Raw genomic sequence first — 20,444 nt, 5'->3', positions numbered from 1 at the left:
AAGAGTATCGAAAATTAACTAATGGCTATTGTTCATTGTTTTGTTAACATGATCAATAATCCATTTATTTTACTCATTATTAGTATTAGTAGTGTCAAATAGTAACAAATATAAATTTAATTTCAGAAACTAACAAACCAAAAAATAGTCATTGATTTGTATTTTAAAACATGTGAACAATAATAGCAAATAAATTATTAATATTCAACATTCCATTATAAAACAAGAAATAAATTGACATTAAGCATAATAGAAGATAGGGCCAATATATATATATAGCCTATGGAAACAACAAAAGCTCCCTCAAGATATCTTCACATAGAGTGGCATTACTAAAAAGTAAATGACCAATATCAGGAATCTCATGATACCTAATCCATGGAAGTTTTTCTGAAATATATCCATTGATTTGGTAAGGTATTATCCGATCTTCCCGACCTTGCCATATATGAACCGATCCATCGCCTTTCGAGAAAGGATCGTTTACATCCATGAAATCGAATCCCCATTCCCCAAAACCGGTTAATATGTCGCGATACAATGACTCATAATTCCCTTGCTGACGAATCCTCTCCTACAAAAACATTTCAAAAGTTAATTTAATCAACAATAAATTTTTATTTACCCTAATTACACTTACCTTTACTTGAGGAGGAGTGGTTGGTAAGTTTTTTAATATCTCAATATCACTAGGAGACAAGCTAGAAATATTTCCCTCCTCTAGCAAACTTAAGGAAGGAAACCATTTTTGCGACATCCACCAATTGAACATAAAAGGTGCGTAATGGGCTATTCGAAAAGTCCATTGGTCTTGAACTAGCAACATTTCGAATGTCTCTTTCGCTAAATCAGCCGGAAGCGAACGCCACCAATAATTCACAAACGGAACCACTAGAGCCGCCCCGGCTAACCTATGAGGGATATGTTTCAAACAGCTCCAAACAATGTATCCTCCCATGGATATGCCCATTACATAAAACTTAGATCCGAGTTCTAGCTTGTCGGCTAATTCCTCAATGTCAAATGCTTCACTCTTTACCGAACGACGTGGATATGGATCACTCTCGCCGTAACCAGCCCTATCGAATGACAAGAAGTATATTCCCATGTTGTCTATAATTTCACGAGAGACGGGGATTGTGAAGTCTTTAGAGCCGCCAAAACCGTGAACTAGAATGATCTTGTACATAGCTTGTTCTTTTGGAACGCCTTGCTCTTTGTAAGATAAATGTCTACCGTCTCTTAGTTTAACTCGAGGGGAATTGATCGAAGATGCGGAAACTCTCTTAGCATGTGGTGGCCGTAAAGCAAAATAAATGTAGCTCACAATGCACACAAGAACTATTTGGAGAATCATCTCTTCAAAAAAAACAACAAAAATATTCACATATGAACAATTAAACACAATGCTTGTTAAACAATACCTATTTTAGTTTACTTTAGTTAATTTAACTCTTGATATAGAATTGAAGCTGCAAAATGTAATATCTAACAACTACTTTATACTTTATTTACATTTATAAAAATAAATATACTCTGAAATCACCCAATTTAAAGATTTTGGAAATCTTATTTATTTGGTCATGAATAAAAATATATTATAGAAAAAGTTAAAAAAAATATTGAATGTGAATTATTTTATTTTATTTGTGTGTGGCCCACTACAAGTTACAACCGACAAAGAAGTAGATGAAGTCAATTACCAACTTTAGAATGTTAATAGATGTATATCTAAAAGACCCAACCGATAAAAAAAATATAATTATTTATTTTTATTAACAACATATAATTAATTAATAAATACTTAAATTAATAATATATAAGTGTTTTATAAACTCACATTTGTATGCAATATTTTAGGTGAATTTAGGTACATATATCATTGTATTTAAAAATAATAGTTTATCATGTAAATAAAAGTACTCTTAATAAATAGACTTTTTAATAAATGCTGACAATCTAGTTAATTCATTTCAGTTTGGGATATGCATGTATATATGTAAATGTTAATATAATATATTTTTAATTGTTACATGTACCTATTATAAATATATACATGTTTTTTTTATATGGTTTTTTTAGGGGCATTCAATTTTATAAAAAAAGGGTATTTCATTTTGGTCTTATTTTCTAAATTTACCATAGAGGAACAATATCATTAATTGAGGAGAATTTGTAAAAAATAAATGAAATATGTTTAATATAGCTATTATTTTTAGGTGCCTCAAAATTATTATTTTCTATAAAAATTAGATAAAAATATATATATATGGCTAGAATACTCATATAATTGATTAAAACAAGAATAAGTTTATGGTTGAATTTGAAGATATGAAAAGTTGAGAGGTAAAATTGAAAAACTTGGGGGTAATTTTAGGCGAAATTAAGGATCGAATTGAATGATTGGAAAAAACTCAGGGACTCACCTGAAGAGAAAAGACTGTAACGGAAGCTGCAATATTCTCGCCGGAGAAAATAGCAGTGATCGGAGCTTTCGGTCGCCGGAGATGATCGGAGCACGGTTAGAGAGATAAAGCTTCAATTTTTATATATAAATTGTTCTTCACTTATATATATATATATACTTAAGCGGTGTCCAACTAAAAGTAATTTTCTTACATCATAAAAAAAAAATTAATTTAATATTTTTTTGTTGGTATGAATTATAAAAAAAAATATTATTTTTTAAAAAAAGTATTAACTTTTTAATAAAATAAATATTATTTTAAACAAATAAAAAAATATTTTAATTAGTCGATAAAAATATTATCATAGTTTATTTATTTAACAACCGAATAAGATTTAATTTACATTAATATAAGAAGACAAAATGTAATATTAAGTGACAGGTTTTCTGATAACTACATCCATCTCTTTTTGAATAGATATGCACTCTTATATACTATAAATAAAGTTGGCATACAAATGTTTTAATTTTTTAAATCTTTTGTTAACATTTTAATATTTTTGTAATGTTGTTTGTTATTGTAATTTTGTTCCATTTAATTTCATATAGCATGTTTCACTATTATTAGATCTCTCATTTTCTTCTAGATTAATGTTACTAGTTGTAGTAGTTAACAATTCTATTGAGAATTGAGTTGTTTTTGTGTATATTGTTCAATACTTTGTCTTCTTGGAGGAGATCATAAATGTTTATGCTTTATGCCTCTATCTTTTTCTTTTCTTTTTATTTGTTTCTTATTCCTTTCATGTTTTTGGTATTTTTTTTTTGTTGTGTCTAGTTTGGTGATAATTGATCGAAATCTGTTACTTTTTTAAATAAATTTAAATTTGGTCATACTGTGTCGTCGACTCAAACAAATATAAATATAAAGTGAAAAGAAAAGAGGGAAAGAAAGGAGGAATTTTTTTTTAATTTTTTTTTATTTTACTAAACGAAGACTTCGCAATTGAACTTGTATCCAAATAATTGAATATATTACATATTGAGTCATTGAGTATTAATATATGACCCTAAATATTTAATAATTCTATTCTATATATTTTTAATTAAGTTTACACAAAATGTAAAATATCTATAAATAAATTTCGTTAATCATAATACTAATTAATATATTAGAATTGGATTCGATTGAATTGAATTATTTAAATTGATCATAAATACGGTCCTATTAAGTCGGTTATGTTAAATCAAGACTTGGGACAAATTTAAGAATTAGAATTTGTGGAATGGAAAAATAGAAATAGCATAACTAGATGAACTAGGAAGATCCCCGTGTGATGCACACGGATAAAAATATTATTACAACATCAAATTTGGTGTTGAGTTTAAAATATAAAGTATTATTAACTTAGTTGGTTAAAGAGTTGTACTTGTTTTTGTTATGTTGCGAGTTCGAAACAAAACGATAGCATTTTTAATTTTATTTTTAACCGTTTATGGGCGTGTCAACTCAGAATCCGACCCAAATATCAATTTACTTTCACATATATATATATCCAAATCAACCACCGCTCTCGACCCGGCAATTTGGACACTTTCAAAATTAAGCATCATTATATATATATTAGGAAGATTCTCGTGCGATGCACACGAATAAAAATATATTGTTACAACGTCCGACGTTCTTTAAATTTGGTGTTGAATTTAAAATATAAAGTGTTATTAGCCTAGTTGATTAAAGAGTTGTACTTATTTTGTTAGATTACGAGTTCGAAATATATCGACCCGACAATCCAGACACTTTCAAAATTAAGCATCATTATATATTTAGATTAGTTAGTTAAAATGTTGAAGTTGTATTGTTACAATGTTCCGCGTTCATCAAATTTGGTGTTTAATTTAAACGAAAGATTCCCCGGGGGAAAAATAGAGATGTCTCCTACGTTACCCATAATATGTGGAAGTATCGACGTAATTTCAGAAATGAAACTCTATTTTTCAATTGTCCCCTAAACTTTATTTAATGAGTAAAAGGAGAGAGAGGGATTCGAACCCTCGATAGAATATAAAGTGTTATTAGCCTAGTTGGTTAAATAGTTGTACTTGTTTTGTTATGTTGCAAGTTCAAAACATACATATAATATTTTTAATTTTATTTTAAACCGTTTTAAGTTTATGGGTGGGTCAACATAGAGTCCGACCCAAGTATCCATTACTCTCACATATATATCCAAATTAACCACAGCTCCCGACCCGACAATCCATACATTTTTAAAATTAAGCATCATTACTCTCACATATATATATACATATATATATATATATAAATATGAGTTTTTCCGATATTTTTAAAATTAGAAAAACAAAAATTGAAAAAGATTAAGAAATTAGGAGGTCCTGTACAAATAAATATTATTATAAGAATCAATCCGACCATAAAAACTTTCAATTAAAAACTTTCAATCAGCTGATTATAGGTTGGATATAGTTCTTGATCAGGGTTGAATAAATCTATTAAGAGGCTCAAGCTCAGTGGAATCTTGAGCCTCTTAATAGATTCATTCAACCCTGATCAAGAAGTCCAACCTATAATCAACTAATTGAAAGTTCTTATGGTTGGATTGATTCTTACAATAATAATTTTCCAACTCTAAATATAATATCTAAAATGAAAAAACCTTTTTTTTTTTTGTTTAAAATACTAATATGTTCGATATCTAAAAAAAATCAGCTTGAATTGAAGTAAAAATGTGCTAACTTTATTCAAATAATAAATTTTGATTTAAAGAGTAATAATATGAATATTTCATACTAAAAAAAAGTTCAATCACATCTTATTTTTATTGTAATAATAATGTGAGAACATAGTAAGGTGACTAAGTTATGTAACAATGATTAAATTCAAAAAATAAATAAAGTATGACAAAATAACATTTCAAAAATACTCATTTGATTATATAATATATACAATGACCAAAGAAATTAAAAACAAGTTCATTTATATATCACAACAGGAGGAAACTTGAATTTCTTATGAGAAATGAATGGAATTACCTTAGGTCTTTCCACAAGATCTTGATAAATACTATATTCAGCTTCATAATCATGTAAATGAAGTTCCCCCTTTTGATTCGTATGATAATGATGCTTAGATAATTCAGATTTCCCAAATCCAAAAATACTTACTTTATCACAAATTCCAACTGCAAGCATTACAGCTTGAAAACCAGATGAATAATGAAACATAGAACCATCATGAACTGCTCCCCATTCATCAACCCCCTTCTTCATCTTCTCCACAAACCTTTTCAATGAGTAATACTTCACAATCCTAGCACATAGTTCATCGAATCGTGGATCCGTAACTATTAGCGATCTGTTTGATCCTGATCCACCGCAAATGGTGTAATCCATTAGATGTATTGGCTGACAAATGTACATGATCATTACAAGGTTTTTACTTATGTAAGGATGACATAAACACCAATCTCTTCTAGCACATAGATGCATAATGTTGCTGTTTATAAATGAAATGTTCGTCTTATAACCTACATTTCTCTCGAATCCTACAATTCTCGCGTTGTTTAACCTGATTACCGCTTCGTGACTATCAATCAAACTCCCGTGATTGTTATTCAATAGAATTCCACTATTTCCAACAACAGCACACGATGAATACCTTCTATTAGAGTTCGAATCGATTGAAACCTTAAACATATGGTGTAAATCGTTTAATATTTCAGGTTCGAATCGTTTTTTCCTCCACCAATCATTCAAATGTACCTGGAATTCATTCCACAGACTGTAAAACTGCGGAGATGGAAACGGAATTGGGACGGATGAGAGGAACGAACGTTGTCGTCCATTATTACGACCGATGTTCCTTTGTAGTAAACGTTCCACTTCAGATCTCTCTTCTTCTTTCCCTAACTGCTCGGACGCTAATTTCAACAGATTGACATTAATATCATCGTTCCGAAACGATGTGAATCCTTTATTACGAATCGTCAGCTGGAAGCATAGCGTGATTCCGATTACGATTAGAACTAGAACAGTGAAAATCGGCCTCGGCGATCGTTTCATTGTCAGTTATAGAATCCAGATCAAGGTAGAATCAATTCCATAGAATCAACTATGTTTATGAATGGATAATATAGTGAATTGAGCTACAAGAGATGGATATTGATGAGGACAAAACGGAGAATTTGATAGAATGAGTGATGAGAATACAATGTAATTGAGAAAGAGACGTACATATATACATACAAACAACGTGACAGTTGATCCGACTCCATTGTTATTGACGAAGCTTTTTATTTAAAGAAGATGAAGATGATGATGATAACTGCTTAACTGAGTCAGGTTCTATATATAACTCCCTCCTTCTATTATTTTAAAATTATTTGATTTTTCTACTATTTTTTTTTTATGAAAATAAATTTTAATATTTTAAATAAATTAAGTTATGTTTTAATAACAGGCTTAAGTATTACAATTTACAATTGAAATTATTGTAACTATACTAATAGAATATTTTATTTTAATAATAATAATAATATAGATTCGGATTGTTTAGTAAGGAAAGGGCCAGCTGCGCCTGTCCAGTTGCTTAAAGTCAACAAAGAGGAGAGATTCGAGAGGAAATTTAATAATAATGTTTTGGTGTTGAGTTCTATGTTCTAAGTTCTAATCCCATAATCTAGAAAATAATTATATTTCATTTCTAGGAAGAAAATAAATTATTATTCTCATATTTTTTTTATTCACATTTTACTATGTTACACCCATGTTTTTCTAATATTATGTTGAAGCTGTTTGAAAATAATTAGAGTGAAATTATAGTTAAATGAATAAATAATATTAAATTTATTTAAATTAATATTCAACAAGATAAAAAAAATAATTAAATTAAAAATTTCTATTTAAAATTAAAATAGTTCCAAACATGTCAATTATATACTTATAGTTAGATTTAAACGATTATCAAAATTAACACGTTGACTGCATCTGATATTTATGTTTTTACTTTTTAGATTATTCAAGGATTTTTTTATTTAAAATTTAATCATTATTTTATTTATTTAATTAATCTTTTTATTTATTAAAATATTAAAATTATCATTTATTTAATTATTTAAATTTATTTAGAATTCAAGATAAAAAGTTAAAGGAAATTTCGTCTTTAAACTGTAAAAAAATGTTTTTTTTTTTAATTTATTCAAACAAAAATTCAAAAATCCAAAGATCAACCGAGCTCTTAATATATAATTTACGGGAATTTTCCCTTAGAACATTACAAATTGAAGTGATTATAAAGTAGAATAAAATTTTAGAAATTAATTTTTATACAAAAAAATTGTATCACTTAAATTATTTTATATTTAATATAAATATATATTATTGGTATTATTATTAGTTCTATTATGTCCTTAATATACCCATAAGAGACATATAAGAATTTGAGTTTAAATTTTTTTTATAGCCAGCTTAAGAACATAAGAAAAAATATTAATAAACCTAATTTTTATCCCATTTTATTATAAATTAAATAAATTAATTAATTTTAAGAAATTATGATTTATGTCGCATTACCCTAATATCTTTCTTGGGGACACTTAAACTCTATCCGAGCCCTCTCACATATATTTGCAACAGCTTGACTGTATATTTATATTAAATCACAAAATTGAATGAAAATTTCATTATTATAATTGATTTTCATTCAAATTACTTTAATTAAAATTGGGTGATCATGAATGTTATGACTTTTATGAGATACTCTCAAGATGTGATCCGAACACTTAGGTCATAATAATTAAAAAAAATATATATTATTATTTTATCTTCAAATTGAAGCAAATTAAAGCTAGAGTTCGTTTGACGTGTATTTTTTTAAAGTCGGATTGATTTTGGATTTTATCCCAAAAATATTGTTTGTAGGGCCTCCCACGAGTGCACCCGAAATAAAATAAAATTTTATTATATTTATTTAATAGAATGCAAATTATAACTATTAATTTAAAAAATAAAAATAATTTTAATATCTTGTTTAAGGCAATCTTGATTAAAGATCCAGACATATAATTAGAATTAGTAATTAGAATTAGGACAGATTGAGATTGAAAAGGTGAAATCCAAATATGTCTATTTTGCTTTATATTATATTATAATAAAATATTATAATAGTCTTTTTATTTTATCAGTACATTCAAAATGAATATAAACTAACTTTTTTTTACATTATTTTACATTATTTTACATCCCCTGAAGATGAACATTTCTCAAGTTCTTCTTGTCTCGAAAGCTGAAAAATAAACCACGTTCTAAAGTTTTTGTGAATATGTCAGCTTCCTGCATCTTTGAATAGACATGTAAATGTTGAATAAAACCTTGTTTAAAGTTATCTATAACAAGGTGACAATCTATATCTAAATGCTTCGTTCTCTCGTGAAAGACCAAATTTTTAGCAATATGAATTGCATCTTCATTATCACATCGAAGTGGAATCGGCAAACTCATTTTTGTGTTAAAATCGTTCAACAAATAAGATATCCATTTTAGCTCACAAACTGTAGTGGCCATACTCCTGTATTCTGCCTTAGCGGTCGACCGTGATACCGTAGTTTTTTTTGTCTTCCATGACACCAAAGCTCCTCCAAGTTTAATGCAATAACCTGTGAGAGATCTTCGATTATCTGTACATGTTGCCCAATCGGCATCTGAAAAACCCTTAATCATATAGTTAGAATTACAAGGATAAAAAAGTCTTAGTGAAGGCGTGCCCTTTAAGTATTTAACTACATGTAAAGTTGTCTCCCAATGAACTTCTAATGGTTTATGCATATATTGACTCAGCTGTTGAACACTAAAACCAATATCTGGTCGAGAGAAGTTTAAGTAATCAGTCGTCCAATTAGTCTTCTAAATTTTTCTGGTTCGACTAATAATGGAGTGTCCGATTCATTAAACTTTATCCCCTTTTTTATGAGAATTTCAACTGGTTTGCACCTAGATAATCATGTGTCAGCTAGTATGTCAAGTATATATACTTGCGTTGATTTACAAACAAACCAGCACAAGTGCGTTGTAATTCTAGTCCAAGGAAATACTTAACATTACATAAATCCTTGATTGTGAATTTTGAATCTAGATATTGTTTAACGCTATTAATAGCCTGTAAACAATTTCCAGTAACGAGTATGTCATCTACATATACTAATAAGGCAGTAAATATTTTTTCAGTTTTCAAAATAAATAAACAGTTATCATTTATTGACTGAACAAAGCCAAATTCAATCAATTTTTTTAAAACTCTTTGTTCCACTACCTTGATGGTTGTTTTAAGCCATAAAGACTTTTACTAAGATGACATACCTGATTTTCTTTTGCTCCAATTAGCCCTTCTAGAAGGTGCGTGTATACATCTTCATCTAGGTCACTGTGGAGAAAATGTATTTTGTTAACGTAAAACTTCTGCAAAAATCAATTGTTAGAGGCTGTCAAAGCGAGTAAAATTATTACTGTGACTGCTTTTGCAACTGGAGAGAAGCTATCGTGAAAGTCAATCTCATCTATTTGGTTGTATCCCTTTGCTATTAGCCTCGCTTTGTACTTTGCCACTGTTCCATTTGAATTTAATTTCGTCTTGGAAATCCATCTGCATTCAATTGATTTCTTCCCATTTGGAAGTGTAACTAGATTACGGGTATTATTGTTTTTTAAGGCAGTTAGTTCCTCATTCATGGTAATCTGTCAATGTTTATTTTTTTTCAGCTTCTTTGTAAGATTGTGGTTCTTTAACTGTGGAAATAGTTCCTAAAAAATCTAACGGTTCATTATTAATACATTTAGTTGTATATGGAAAAGTATTTAGAGTATAAGAAGTTCCACTTTTAAGATTTGTATTTGAATTAACAACATAATAATCATGTCAAACAGTGGTCTTCTTTCCCCTATTACTTTTTCTTTGTTGATTTAGTAAAACATTGATTTCACTTGGTTGTATAAAAGAGTTTTGTTCAGAGTTTTCAAAAAAAAAATTGAATCATGATCAGCGTCATCATTTATAAAAGTTGAATCTCCTACAAATGAGTCTTCTGATTCTTCATCAGATTCATCAAAATGATCTATATTTATAGAATCATTTATCTTTTCTGTAATTTTTATTTTCTTTTGATATGGAAATATATTTTCATAAAAAAAAAATATTTTCAGTTGTAGTGTCAAAAACTCTATATCCTTTTTGCCCTGGACAATATCCAATGAAAACACATTTTTTCCTCTTGGTTCAAATTTAGTTTTGTGAGGAGTGTTGTTTTTGGCATTGCACAAACATCCAAAAACTCTTAATTGTGAAAAATTTGGTTGATTTTTATACAATTTAAAAAATGGAGTTTTCCAATTTAAAATTTATGTGGGAGTCATATTAGCAATATGTGTTGCCATTAGGATTGAAAAAGACCAAAAACATGAAGGTAAACTTGCTTGAAATAGAATAGATCGGGCAATTTGCAGAAAGTGCTGGTGTTTTCGCTCTACCACCCCCATTTTGTTGTGGGGTGTAAAGGCAAGATTTTTGATGCAATATTCCATTTCTTTTAAAAAAATTCTGAAATTCAAAATTTAAGAACTCACTTCCATTGTCAATTCTTATAGTTTTAATGAACATTTCAAATTGTGTTTTGGCCATAACATAGAAATTAAAACATATTTGTAAAACAAGATTTTTAGTTTTGAACATGTATGTCCAAGTAAACCTATTCACCTACAATTGTAAGCATATAAGGGCAATCAATGAAAGATTTTTCTTTATATGGCCCCAAATGTCCATATGAATCAATTCGAAACACTTAGTGGTTTTAGATTGACTATTATTGAAAGATAATCTTTTCATTTTTGAAATTGGACAAACACTACAATGAAAATTCTCATTCTTATCTAAATTGAAAACATTTTTAAAGCAATATCAGAAAGATGACATAATCTTCTATGCAGTAAAGTAAAATCAGTACATGTATTGAAGATTTTGTTTCCTCAATCAGTTTTAATAGGTATAGGTTTTGAGAAAAGTCTCATCTGCCTATGATTGTATTGTCTCTAATATTTCCTATTTGTTTTACATGTTTTGTTGTTCTATCAGGTAGAAACAATGACATATTATTTACTTTTCTAAAATCAGTCAAAATACTCAAATCAGCACATATGTGACAACTAGTACCGATGTCTGTTACCCAAACATATTTATCCTTAGAGTTATTATGTACATTCAAACTACAAGTATTAGTAAGGTTTTTAGAAGAAAACATACCTTCGTAATACTTTTCTTTACCCTTACCTTCTGTTTGTAGTCCTTTCATAACTTCTTTCACGACTGCTGCAATGTCTATGTTCTGAACTTTGGGGCTTGATTTGATGAGGACTCAGGTTGTTCGTCACAATATGAGAAGGATTGTTAGTTGCTACATTTTCTTTTTTTGAAAATTTTATTTTCCACCATTATGGATATTCAATAATCTTGAAACATCCTTCTTGGTTATGCCCTTCCATTCTACAATGAGTACAAAACAGATTTTGTGTTCCCTTCCCATTTCTTTCTTTGTTGTTTTTTGAATTATTTTGACCCCTTTGTTGATATGAACTATCTTTCATTAGCATTGCAAAATTATCAGTCTGTTCAAACATTAATGTCTGAACTCCTCTTTGTCTTTCAATGCTCAACAACATTGCACAGGCTTTGTTCAGATTTGGTTTTGGATCCATAAGAATGATATGTTGTCTTGCGTTATCGAAATATTCGTTTAGTCCCATTAGAAATTGTGTAAGCTTGTTAGAAATATCTAACTCAATTACTAACTTTGTCATTCTGTAGCATCAATGAGTTCTTGGATCACATTCACAAGTAGGCAATGGTTTAAGAACCATCAGTTCATCCCATAGCTTCTTTAACTTGGAAAATACTTTTCAAGTGTCAAATTTCCTTGTCGTAGATTATTAATGGCCTTCTGGATTTGATATGCTTGTGGACCATTATTTTCTTGATATCTTTCTTTTATAATTGTCCACAAATTCAAGGTCGTAGTCGTGGAGGAGTAGTTAGCCTTGATTTCATCCGACACCGTATTTAGAATCCAAGATCGAACTAGACATTCTATCTTTTTCCATCGATCGAAGTCATCTACTTCTTTTGGAACTATCAATGACCCATCTATAAACCCTAATTTCGATTTTACTTCTAAACGAACACCACTTCTCCAACCTATATAATTTCCACCATTGAAAAAAGTTGTACAAATTATCTCACCTGTATTATCAGAGTTACGCATAGTGTATAGATCATTGTCGTGTTTCTTCTTGCCGGTCATTCTTGTAGTTGTATCTCTCAAATAATCTAATGAGAATGATGAAGAATAATCGGTTGATAAAGATTCACGAGATTCACCTTTTTCTTTTGACTCTTCTTCTACAACTTCTTGATCACTCTGATCATTTGATGAAGACTCTGAAGATTCAGCTTCTTCTAGCTCTTCTTCTATCGCTTTTTGATTACTTTATTCTGAGATTGAAAACATGAAAATTCAGATATGTTTATTTGGGTTTTAATCTGGTATAAATTCAAACTGATTGTTGGATAGAAGAAATATTAGTTGAGATTTATTTCAGTTAAAAATTTAAAATAATTTTTTCTAATTAATATTTAAATTTCATAAAAGTACATATTAATTTAATTGATAAAAACTCAAGCTCTAACAGTCTAACATACTATCTAATATATATCCATCATTTTATTAATCAAATCGTCATTAAAAATATCAAATTATTATATAAATTTATAAATTAACTAAAATATTAATCCATTTTTTAATGAAACAATATTGTAAATCCATAATCACCGATTTTATTTTTTTTAAATAACCATACATCAAACAAGCCATGCCAATTGGCAACTCCCATGGAGTCTTCTGTATATTTTCCCCTACATAACTTTTTATTTTATAAAATTATTTTCTTTGTAAGCATTGTCACTTTTGTGTTATTTTATTTTAAAAGTATACTCGATTATTATTTAGAAAAATATTTGTCAAATATGTTCTGTACAGTCATGAAATACTATATTTAGATAGCACCACAAAGTGAATAAAAAAAATAAATTCAAAGCTTTAAAACTTCATACAAACATTAACTACTTTATATATAAAAAAAAATAAATTGTGTGTGCTGGATGTGAATTTGAGTGGTTATGAATTTTTGTTTATTTTGTGATCTTTTGACATTTTGAAGTTATATTCGGATCACTTGTACTATTAATTTTTATTTAATGATTTTCATAATTTCATCATCTGGGTGTGATCTTCTTGTAGATTGATCAATCAAATATATTTTGTATAAAAAATAAGTTTACTGAAACAACTTTACCCAATAAGTCATGTTTCAATAAAAAAAAATGACTTCTCACAAAATTGAACTAAATTGCATACTACTAGGTGGAAGCCATAAGACATGAACAATTTATATAGAAAGGTTTAGGTATTTTAATTTAATTATTAATTGAAGGCTATGGTATGTCATATAGTATGATTATATTTCAATCCAAAATAAGAGAACCTATATTTTAGGAAAATATGGGCTTATTCTCTAATTAATCCCCCAATTGTTTGGGAATGTACATATATCTTAGAACTGTTTCAGATTGGGGTCTTTGAAAAAATTTATAGAGGAAAAAGAGTGATAATTTTGAGTAAGTGATGATTATTTTTTATAAAAATACTTAAAAGATATTGATATGTGAATAAATAAAAAATAATAATTTAAAATAGAGGGTATTTTAGTGTTTTAGTTAATGAAATGAGTGATGTGATTATTTATAAGTGATTGATTGAAAAATTAATTTAGAATAGGTTCCAAAGAGAACCAGCTTAATTTTGAAAAATTATTAATAAACTAATAAAGTTGTTATATATATATTAGATTTATTTTGAATAATACAACAATACAGTCAATACAAAATTGACCACAATTAAACAACATACAAGTAGGTGATAATAGTTTAAAATATTTTTTTTTAAAATATTAAGTTATAAAATTAATATTAGAATATTATAAGTTATTATAATAATAATATGAATTACAAAATTTAAATACGTAAATAATATAACAATAAAAAACTAACATCACGAATATGTGGTGAATGGAGATCAAACTATTGTTAAGGGTTTACAATATTTTAAAATAAAAATAATTTTTTTTATCAACTTCTATGTTATTTTTTTAAATTATATTTTAATTTTTTATTAGAAAGAATGCTATATTATAACATTCATTTCAACTTAAGATATTTTAAGTGAGAATTGAACCCGTGAACTTTAGTCTCTTAAAAATCACTCAGACGCTTGAGCTCTTATATACTCATGTTATCAACCTAGGGAGTTCTCTTCCCCGATAGAAAGAAATGATTATTCATAGTTAAAAATTTGTTCATTCTTTGTGTTATTTACTTAAATGCATCACTCAAACACATGAATCCTCCTAAATGTAAAATAAAATACTAATTAATTAACTTTATAACATCACTTATACATCAGTATGGACTAGTATCTATTTCAATATCTAGTTTACACTTACCCGTTTATTTTAAACAAAATATCAAAACTTCATGGAAAATTTTGATAGATTTCAAGAATAATTCAAAATAGGGTTTTTAAATAATATGTACATTTTCAAATAATCTTGTTTTTTAGTTACATTTATTTATTGGATATAAATTTTGTTTTCTTTAATTAATACAACTTTTTAACCATTTGTTTGAAAAGATTGGAAAATAGTTTGAAGCTACCCACTCAAGGAGTCTCACTCGGTCCGGGCTGGTAAGGAGGAGGCTTGGAACAAAGCCAAAAAACCAAGGCTAAAGTGTTTGTATACTACCGGGCCAATTGGAAACTTCCGTCGACCCGAGGTTCCTGCCCGGACTAATCCATCTTTCTCTCTCTCTCTCTACATCTCTACGGCTGCTGCGTTTTCGTGGAATCCCCAATCTCCAGTCAATTCCCTTCAACGCCTTTCCCATTCCATAATCGTCCACGTTTAGAATATCAAAATCCCCTTTTCCTTTCATCCATAACCATGGATTCATAATACCGATCGTTACCCTTTCTTTTTAATTTCTCCGATCAGCAGACGCCAATCGTCAACTAGGGCTTTCCAGATTATCATTTAATTCTTATTAGCTTTTCAGGGTTTCGATCTGTCAAGTATTTGCTTCGCGTATGTGCGAAAGATGTACAGCAATTTCAAGGAACAAGCGATCGATTATGTAAGGCAAGCGGTTCAAGAAGATAATGCTGGGAATTACGCAAAGGCTTTCCCTTTGTATATGAACGCTTTGGAGTACTTCAAAACCCATCTCAAGTACGAGAAGAACCCTAAGATTAAGGAAGCTATTACCCAGAAATTCACCGAGTATCTCCGTCGGGCTGAGGAGATTAGGGCTGTTCTTGATGATGGTGGGTCTGGTCCTGCTGCTAGTGGCGATGCAACTGTGGCCACGAAACCCAAGTCAAAGACAAAGAAGGATGGGGGAGAGGGCGGGGGAGATGGAGAGGATCCAGAGCAATCCAAACTGAGAGCTGGGTTGAATTCAGCCATAGTCAGGGAGAAGCCTAATGTTAAGTGGAACGATGTTGCAGGGCTTGAAAGCGCTAAACAGGCATTACAGGAAGCAGTTATATTGCCTGTCAAGTTCCCCCAGTTCTTTGTTGGTTAGTTCTTCCCCTTTCCTGTTTTCCAATGTAAAATTTGCATTCCAATGATTAGGAATGGTTGTTTATTTGAAAATGATTACATACTTGAATGTGCATAACACCTTAGCAGAGCTGCAAATCAATCAATCAATCTATTGCTTACAACATTGTGTTCTTGTTTAGGCAAAAGAAGGCCATGGAGGGCTTTCCTTTTATATGGTCCACCTGGAACAGGTAAGTCATATTTAGCCAAAGCTGTTGCAACTGAAGCAGATTCTACTTTTTTCAGGTAACATATATAGATGTGTTCTATTTTCCTTGTTTCATTATGTATGTATTTTGGATTTGACAAATTTACAACCAAATGTTGGTTTTGCTTGTTTATTTCGCAAGTGTGTCATCTTCGGATCTAGTTTCAAAGTGGATGGGTGAAAGTGAAAAGCTAGTTTCTAACCTTTTCCAAATGGCTCGTGAAAGTGCACCATCAATAATCTTCATTGATGAAATAGATTCCCTAAGTGGTCAGCGTGGTGAAGGGAATGAGAGCGAGGCTTCTAGGCGTATTAAGACAGAGATTCTTGTGCAGATGCAGGTACTTCTTAGGCCTTGTTTCATCTAGGGTTATTCGAATAACCAAGTTATTTGGGGTAAAAAAACATTTTGAATCATGTGTGAATGATGTGATTGATGAGTAGATCGTTGATTGGATAAGAGGTTTATTTAAACTTAATCTAAAATAATCCACATCAAACAATGCATATACTTATCATTGGAAAATCCGACCAACTTTTGTTCTACTTATCATGTATTAGGGTTTTAACAGTTGATCTCGAATATGGCATATTATATCTTCTAACCCTTGTTTACAGGGTGTGGGGCATAATGATGACAAAGTGTTAGTACTTGCAGCCACTAATACTCCATATTCCTTAGACCAGGTGAGAAGCAAATAAATGCATAATCTTGTTTATAAAACTCTTGAATGTTATCTTTATAATGTGACAGGCCATCCGAAGGCGGTTTGACAAGCGTATATACATTCCCCTACCAGATATGAAGGCGCGACAACATATGTTCAAAGTAGTGCACTTTCTGATGAATAATGTTTTGTTTGGTGGAAATAAACGACCATTTATGCAAATATATCGCCTTTTAAAAAAATAATTGTGCAGGTGCATTTAGGCGATACTCCTCACAACCTGACTGAAAGTGATTACGAGAGTTTGGCTCGTAAAACTGAAGGGTTTTCTGGTTCCGATATTGCTGTTTGTGTAAGTGAAATCAATTTCTTGTAGTATTTTAACATTACTAATCCCAATATCCTCTATTTTCTTTCATAGCCATCAAATAACAACACATCAAACAAACTCCAATTCGGTTCCTTTTTTATGTATATTATTATTTGAACCTTTTTGCTGCTGCAGGTGAAAGATGTACTGTTTGAGCCAGTTCGTAAAACTCAGGATGCAATGTATTTCTTCGAGACTCGTGATGGCAGTTTGATTCCTTGCGGCCCAAAGCAACCAGGGGCTATACAAACAACCATGCAAGATCTTGCTGCCAAAGGACTTGGTTCCAAGGTATACTTTTATAAAATGTATTTCTCCGGCGATGATTGATCAAATCGAATAATACCCATTTTTTATGTTTTATTTTTCAAGATTACCCCACCTCCAATTACGAAATCAGACTTTGACAAAGTTCTCACAAGACAGAAACCAACTGTGAGCAAATCAGACCTTGAAGTGCACCAAAGATTTACAAGAGAATTTGGAGAGGAAGGTTGAAATCGCGTTATCTCTATGTACTACTACTTCTACTACTGGCTTTGTAGTAAGAATTTGGATGGATCTGAGTACACTGACTTATTGAATTTGATGTTGTTAGATTGATTTCATGAAAAACAGTAGGAGGAGCCCTTCTCCTTTCTCTATTATCTGGTACTGAGTACTGACCACTACAATGAATATGTGATTTATTTGAAATTATTGAATATGCTTTTGCTTGTTGGGAAGAAAGGGACAGATATCAACTCTCCTTTTTAGCACATGGAAATGCATATGCAAAGTTTCTCACTTTTTTGCATCCATACACTTCTCTATGTGGGGAACAATATTTATGCCCACATTTTCAAATCAGTCATAATATTTTCACAAGATTTCTGTCTTTTGTGTAGTTGGGTTAGGTTATTTTCAAAATTAAATGGTTGAAATGTATTTCATATTCAATGCACTCCTACATTAAAAAGACAACAAATTAAGTTTTTGATGAGATGGATTTTTTTATATATATAACGAATTGAATGATATAAATTAAAAAAAAATGCAATCCAACCAATGGTTGGTTGGACTATATTACTACTATTATTGTCTTTTTCTTATAATTACAGCTTAAAAGCAAAAAAAAAAATATGTCATTTTCAATGCTATTCTAATTTGGCTGTGATATAAAATAAATCTAAGATTGGCCCATTTTTGGTGGTTAAATTATCACTATGTTTGAAATACACACCCAAAGTTTAATTTATTTAATTTAGAATGAACTAATTATATTTAGTGATTGTGTGAATAACTATTTGTCTTTTTCATGTGAATATCTATATTATATATATATATATATATATATATATATATATATATATATATATATATATATATATATATATATATATATATTTATATATATATATATATATATATATATATATATATATATATATATATATATATATATATATATATATATATATATATATATATATATATAGAATAATGAAGTCGATGTGGATAACTCTAATTAATTCAAATAAACTTGTACAATTAGTAGCAGTTAAGCGTATAAACTGCAATATTTGTGTGAAGTTTTTTTTTTTCTTTAATATAAACAAAAATGTAATTAATATTCTTTCTATTTAAATTTTTATTCAGATTTATAATAATAGTAATTAAAATGATTAAGTTACTATTATTATTATTATTATTATTATTATTATTATTATTATTGAATGATTAATATCTATTATTATCCAATTCAATAGTATTTTGTTATAATAGAAAAAAAAGTAAAATTTTGATTAATTAAATAAAAAAAAAAGGTAATTAATTAATAAATAAAATAAGGAGAGAGAAAATATATTATTTAATTAATAAAAATAAATTAAAAAATAACTATGTTTACTAATCTAGGCTGAAGTGGAAATTTATCGAAATAACCCTAATAATGGGTCAAATAAGAAAAATGACTCAGGATTGATAAAGCGTGCGAAATAGACATTTTCGGCCTACGAAATTTTCATTTTGCCTTGTGAGTGATGCGAATATGTATTACTCGTGAGGAGCATTACATATTACTCGTGAGGAGCATTACGTATTACCCGTGAAGATCATTACATATTATCCGTGAGGAGCATTGCAATAAGCGTGAGGAACATTTGAGAATGTAATGGTTCTTCTTCAACCGCCGGAGAGTCGTGGGTATTCTTCAACCGCCGTTGGCTACTGATGTTGAATGGTGTGTCGTAGGGTGGAGAGAGTCATAGGGATGGGGATTAAGGTTTAGGCTTTAAGGAGAGGGAGATTTGTGGCGGGTGCTGATGTTGTGTTGAAGAGTTTAGGGTTTTGTAGGGAGCGGGAGGAAGAAGAGGGGGAGATGAATTGAAGGAATGAGAATTATTTATGAGATTTGGGGAGAAGGGCATTATGGTCAATATGGACATTTCACAGGCCCAAAAGAACATTTTTGCAAAGATTATCAAGCGTTGACATTTTTCTAATTTGACTAATTATTAGGGTCATTTTGTCAAATCTATCGCTAAATGAGCCAATTTTTTATAGTAAATAGTCTTAAATAGACTTTTATTTAGAGGTGGAGAAAATTGCCGATATTATAGATTTATCGAAAATATCGATATTTTTGGTATACAGAAAAAATGTAAGGTATGGTATTGATACCAATTTTATATTTTTGAATTAAAGAAGAACTAGCATGACAGGTAAAAGTATGAGATTTTAAAATTTTGGTATATGAAGGTTTGTGAGGAATGGATTTTTATTTATTCTTAGTTGAATTAGTTTTTTTTTTTTTTTTGTAAGTTAATATGTTTTTAGGTATCAAATTTATAATACAGATATTGTACCGAAATTAAGGTATACCAAAATTAAGGTAAGGTAAGGTAAATGTATGCATTTTTCTTATACCGAAACTTTAGGCAAAGTATAAAGTATGAATACAAAATTAAGGTATATTGTACTGACTCACCTCTACTTTTATTAGTTCATATGTTTAACTGACTAGTTGTACAAATA

The 20,444-nt window shown here is 29.3% G+C and overlaps 3 protein-coding genes across 3 annotated transcripts; 1 reads left to right on the top strand and 2 right to left on the bottom strand.

Annotated features, from left to right (window-relative positions):
- Positions 1-280: 280 nt before the first annotated feature.
- On the bottom strand, positions 281-1,357 carry LOC124911959. The gene is made up of 2 exons (XM_047452506.1): positions 641-1,357; positions 281-574 (listed from the first exon to the last, which is right to left on the bottom strand). The coding sequence occupies exons 1-2, from the start codon at positions 1,355-1,357 to the stop codon at positions 281-283; spliced, it is 1,011 nt and encodes a 336-aa protein (XP_047308462.1).
- Positions 1,358-5,376: 4,019 nt separating this feature from the next.
- On the bottom strand, positions 5,377-6,740 carry LOC124916692 (beta-1,6-galactosyltransferase GALT29A-like). The gene is made up of 2 exons (XM_047457446.1): positions 6,662-6,740; positions 5,377-6,573 (listed from the first exon to the last, which is right to left on the bottom strand). Exon 2 carries the CDS (start codon positions 6,488-6,490, stop codon positions 5,402-5,404), a length of 1,089 nt encoding a protein of 362 aa, XP_047313402.1. The 5' UTR covers positions 6,491-6,573; positions 6,662-6,740; the 3' UTR covers positions 5,377-5,401.
- Positions 6,741-15,318: 8,578 nt separating this feature from the next.
- Positions 15,319-18,229, top strand: LOC124920263 (protein SUPPRESSOR OF K(+) TRANSPORT GROWTH DEFECT 1-like). The gene is made up of 8 exons (XM_047460710.1): positions 15,319-16,158; positions 16,324-16,429; positions 16,534-16,732; positions 17,010-17,078; positions 17,146-17,220; positions 17,313-17,411; positions 17,565-17,720; positions 17,802-18,229. Exons 1-8 carry the CDS (start codon positions 15,678-15,680, stop codon positions 17,925-17,927), a joined length of 1,311 nt encoding a protein of 436 aa, XP_047316666.1. The 5' UTR covers positions 15,319-15,677; the 3' UTR covers positions 17,928-18,229.
- Positions 18,230-20,444: the final 2,215 nt, after the last annotated feature.

This window comes from Impatiens glandulifera, chromosome 1, assembly GCF_907164915.1.
Source record: "Impatiens glandulifera chromosome 1, dImpGla2.1, whole genome shotgun sequence".
In the NCBI taxonomy this organism is placed as follows: domain Eukaryota; kingdom Viridiplantae; phylum Streptophyta; class Magnoliopsida; order Ericales; family Balsaminaceae; genus Impatiens; species Impatiens glandulifera.
This window is presented reverse-complemented; position numbering and strand designations above follow the sequence as displayed.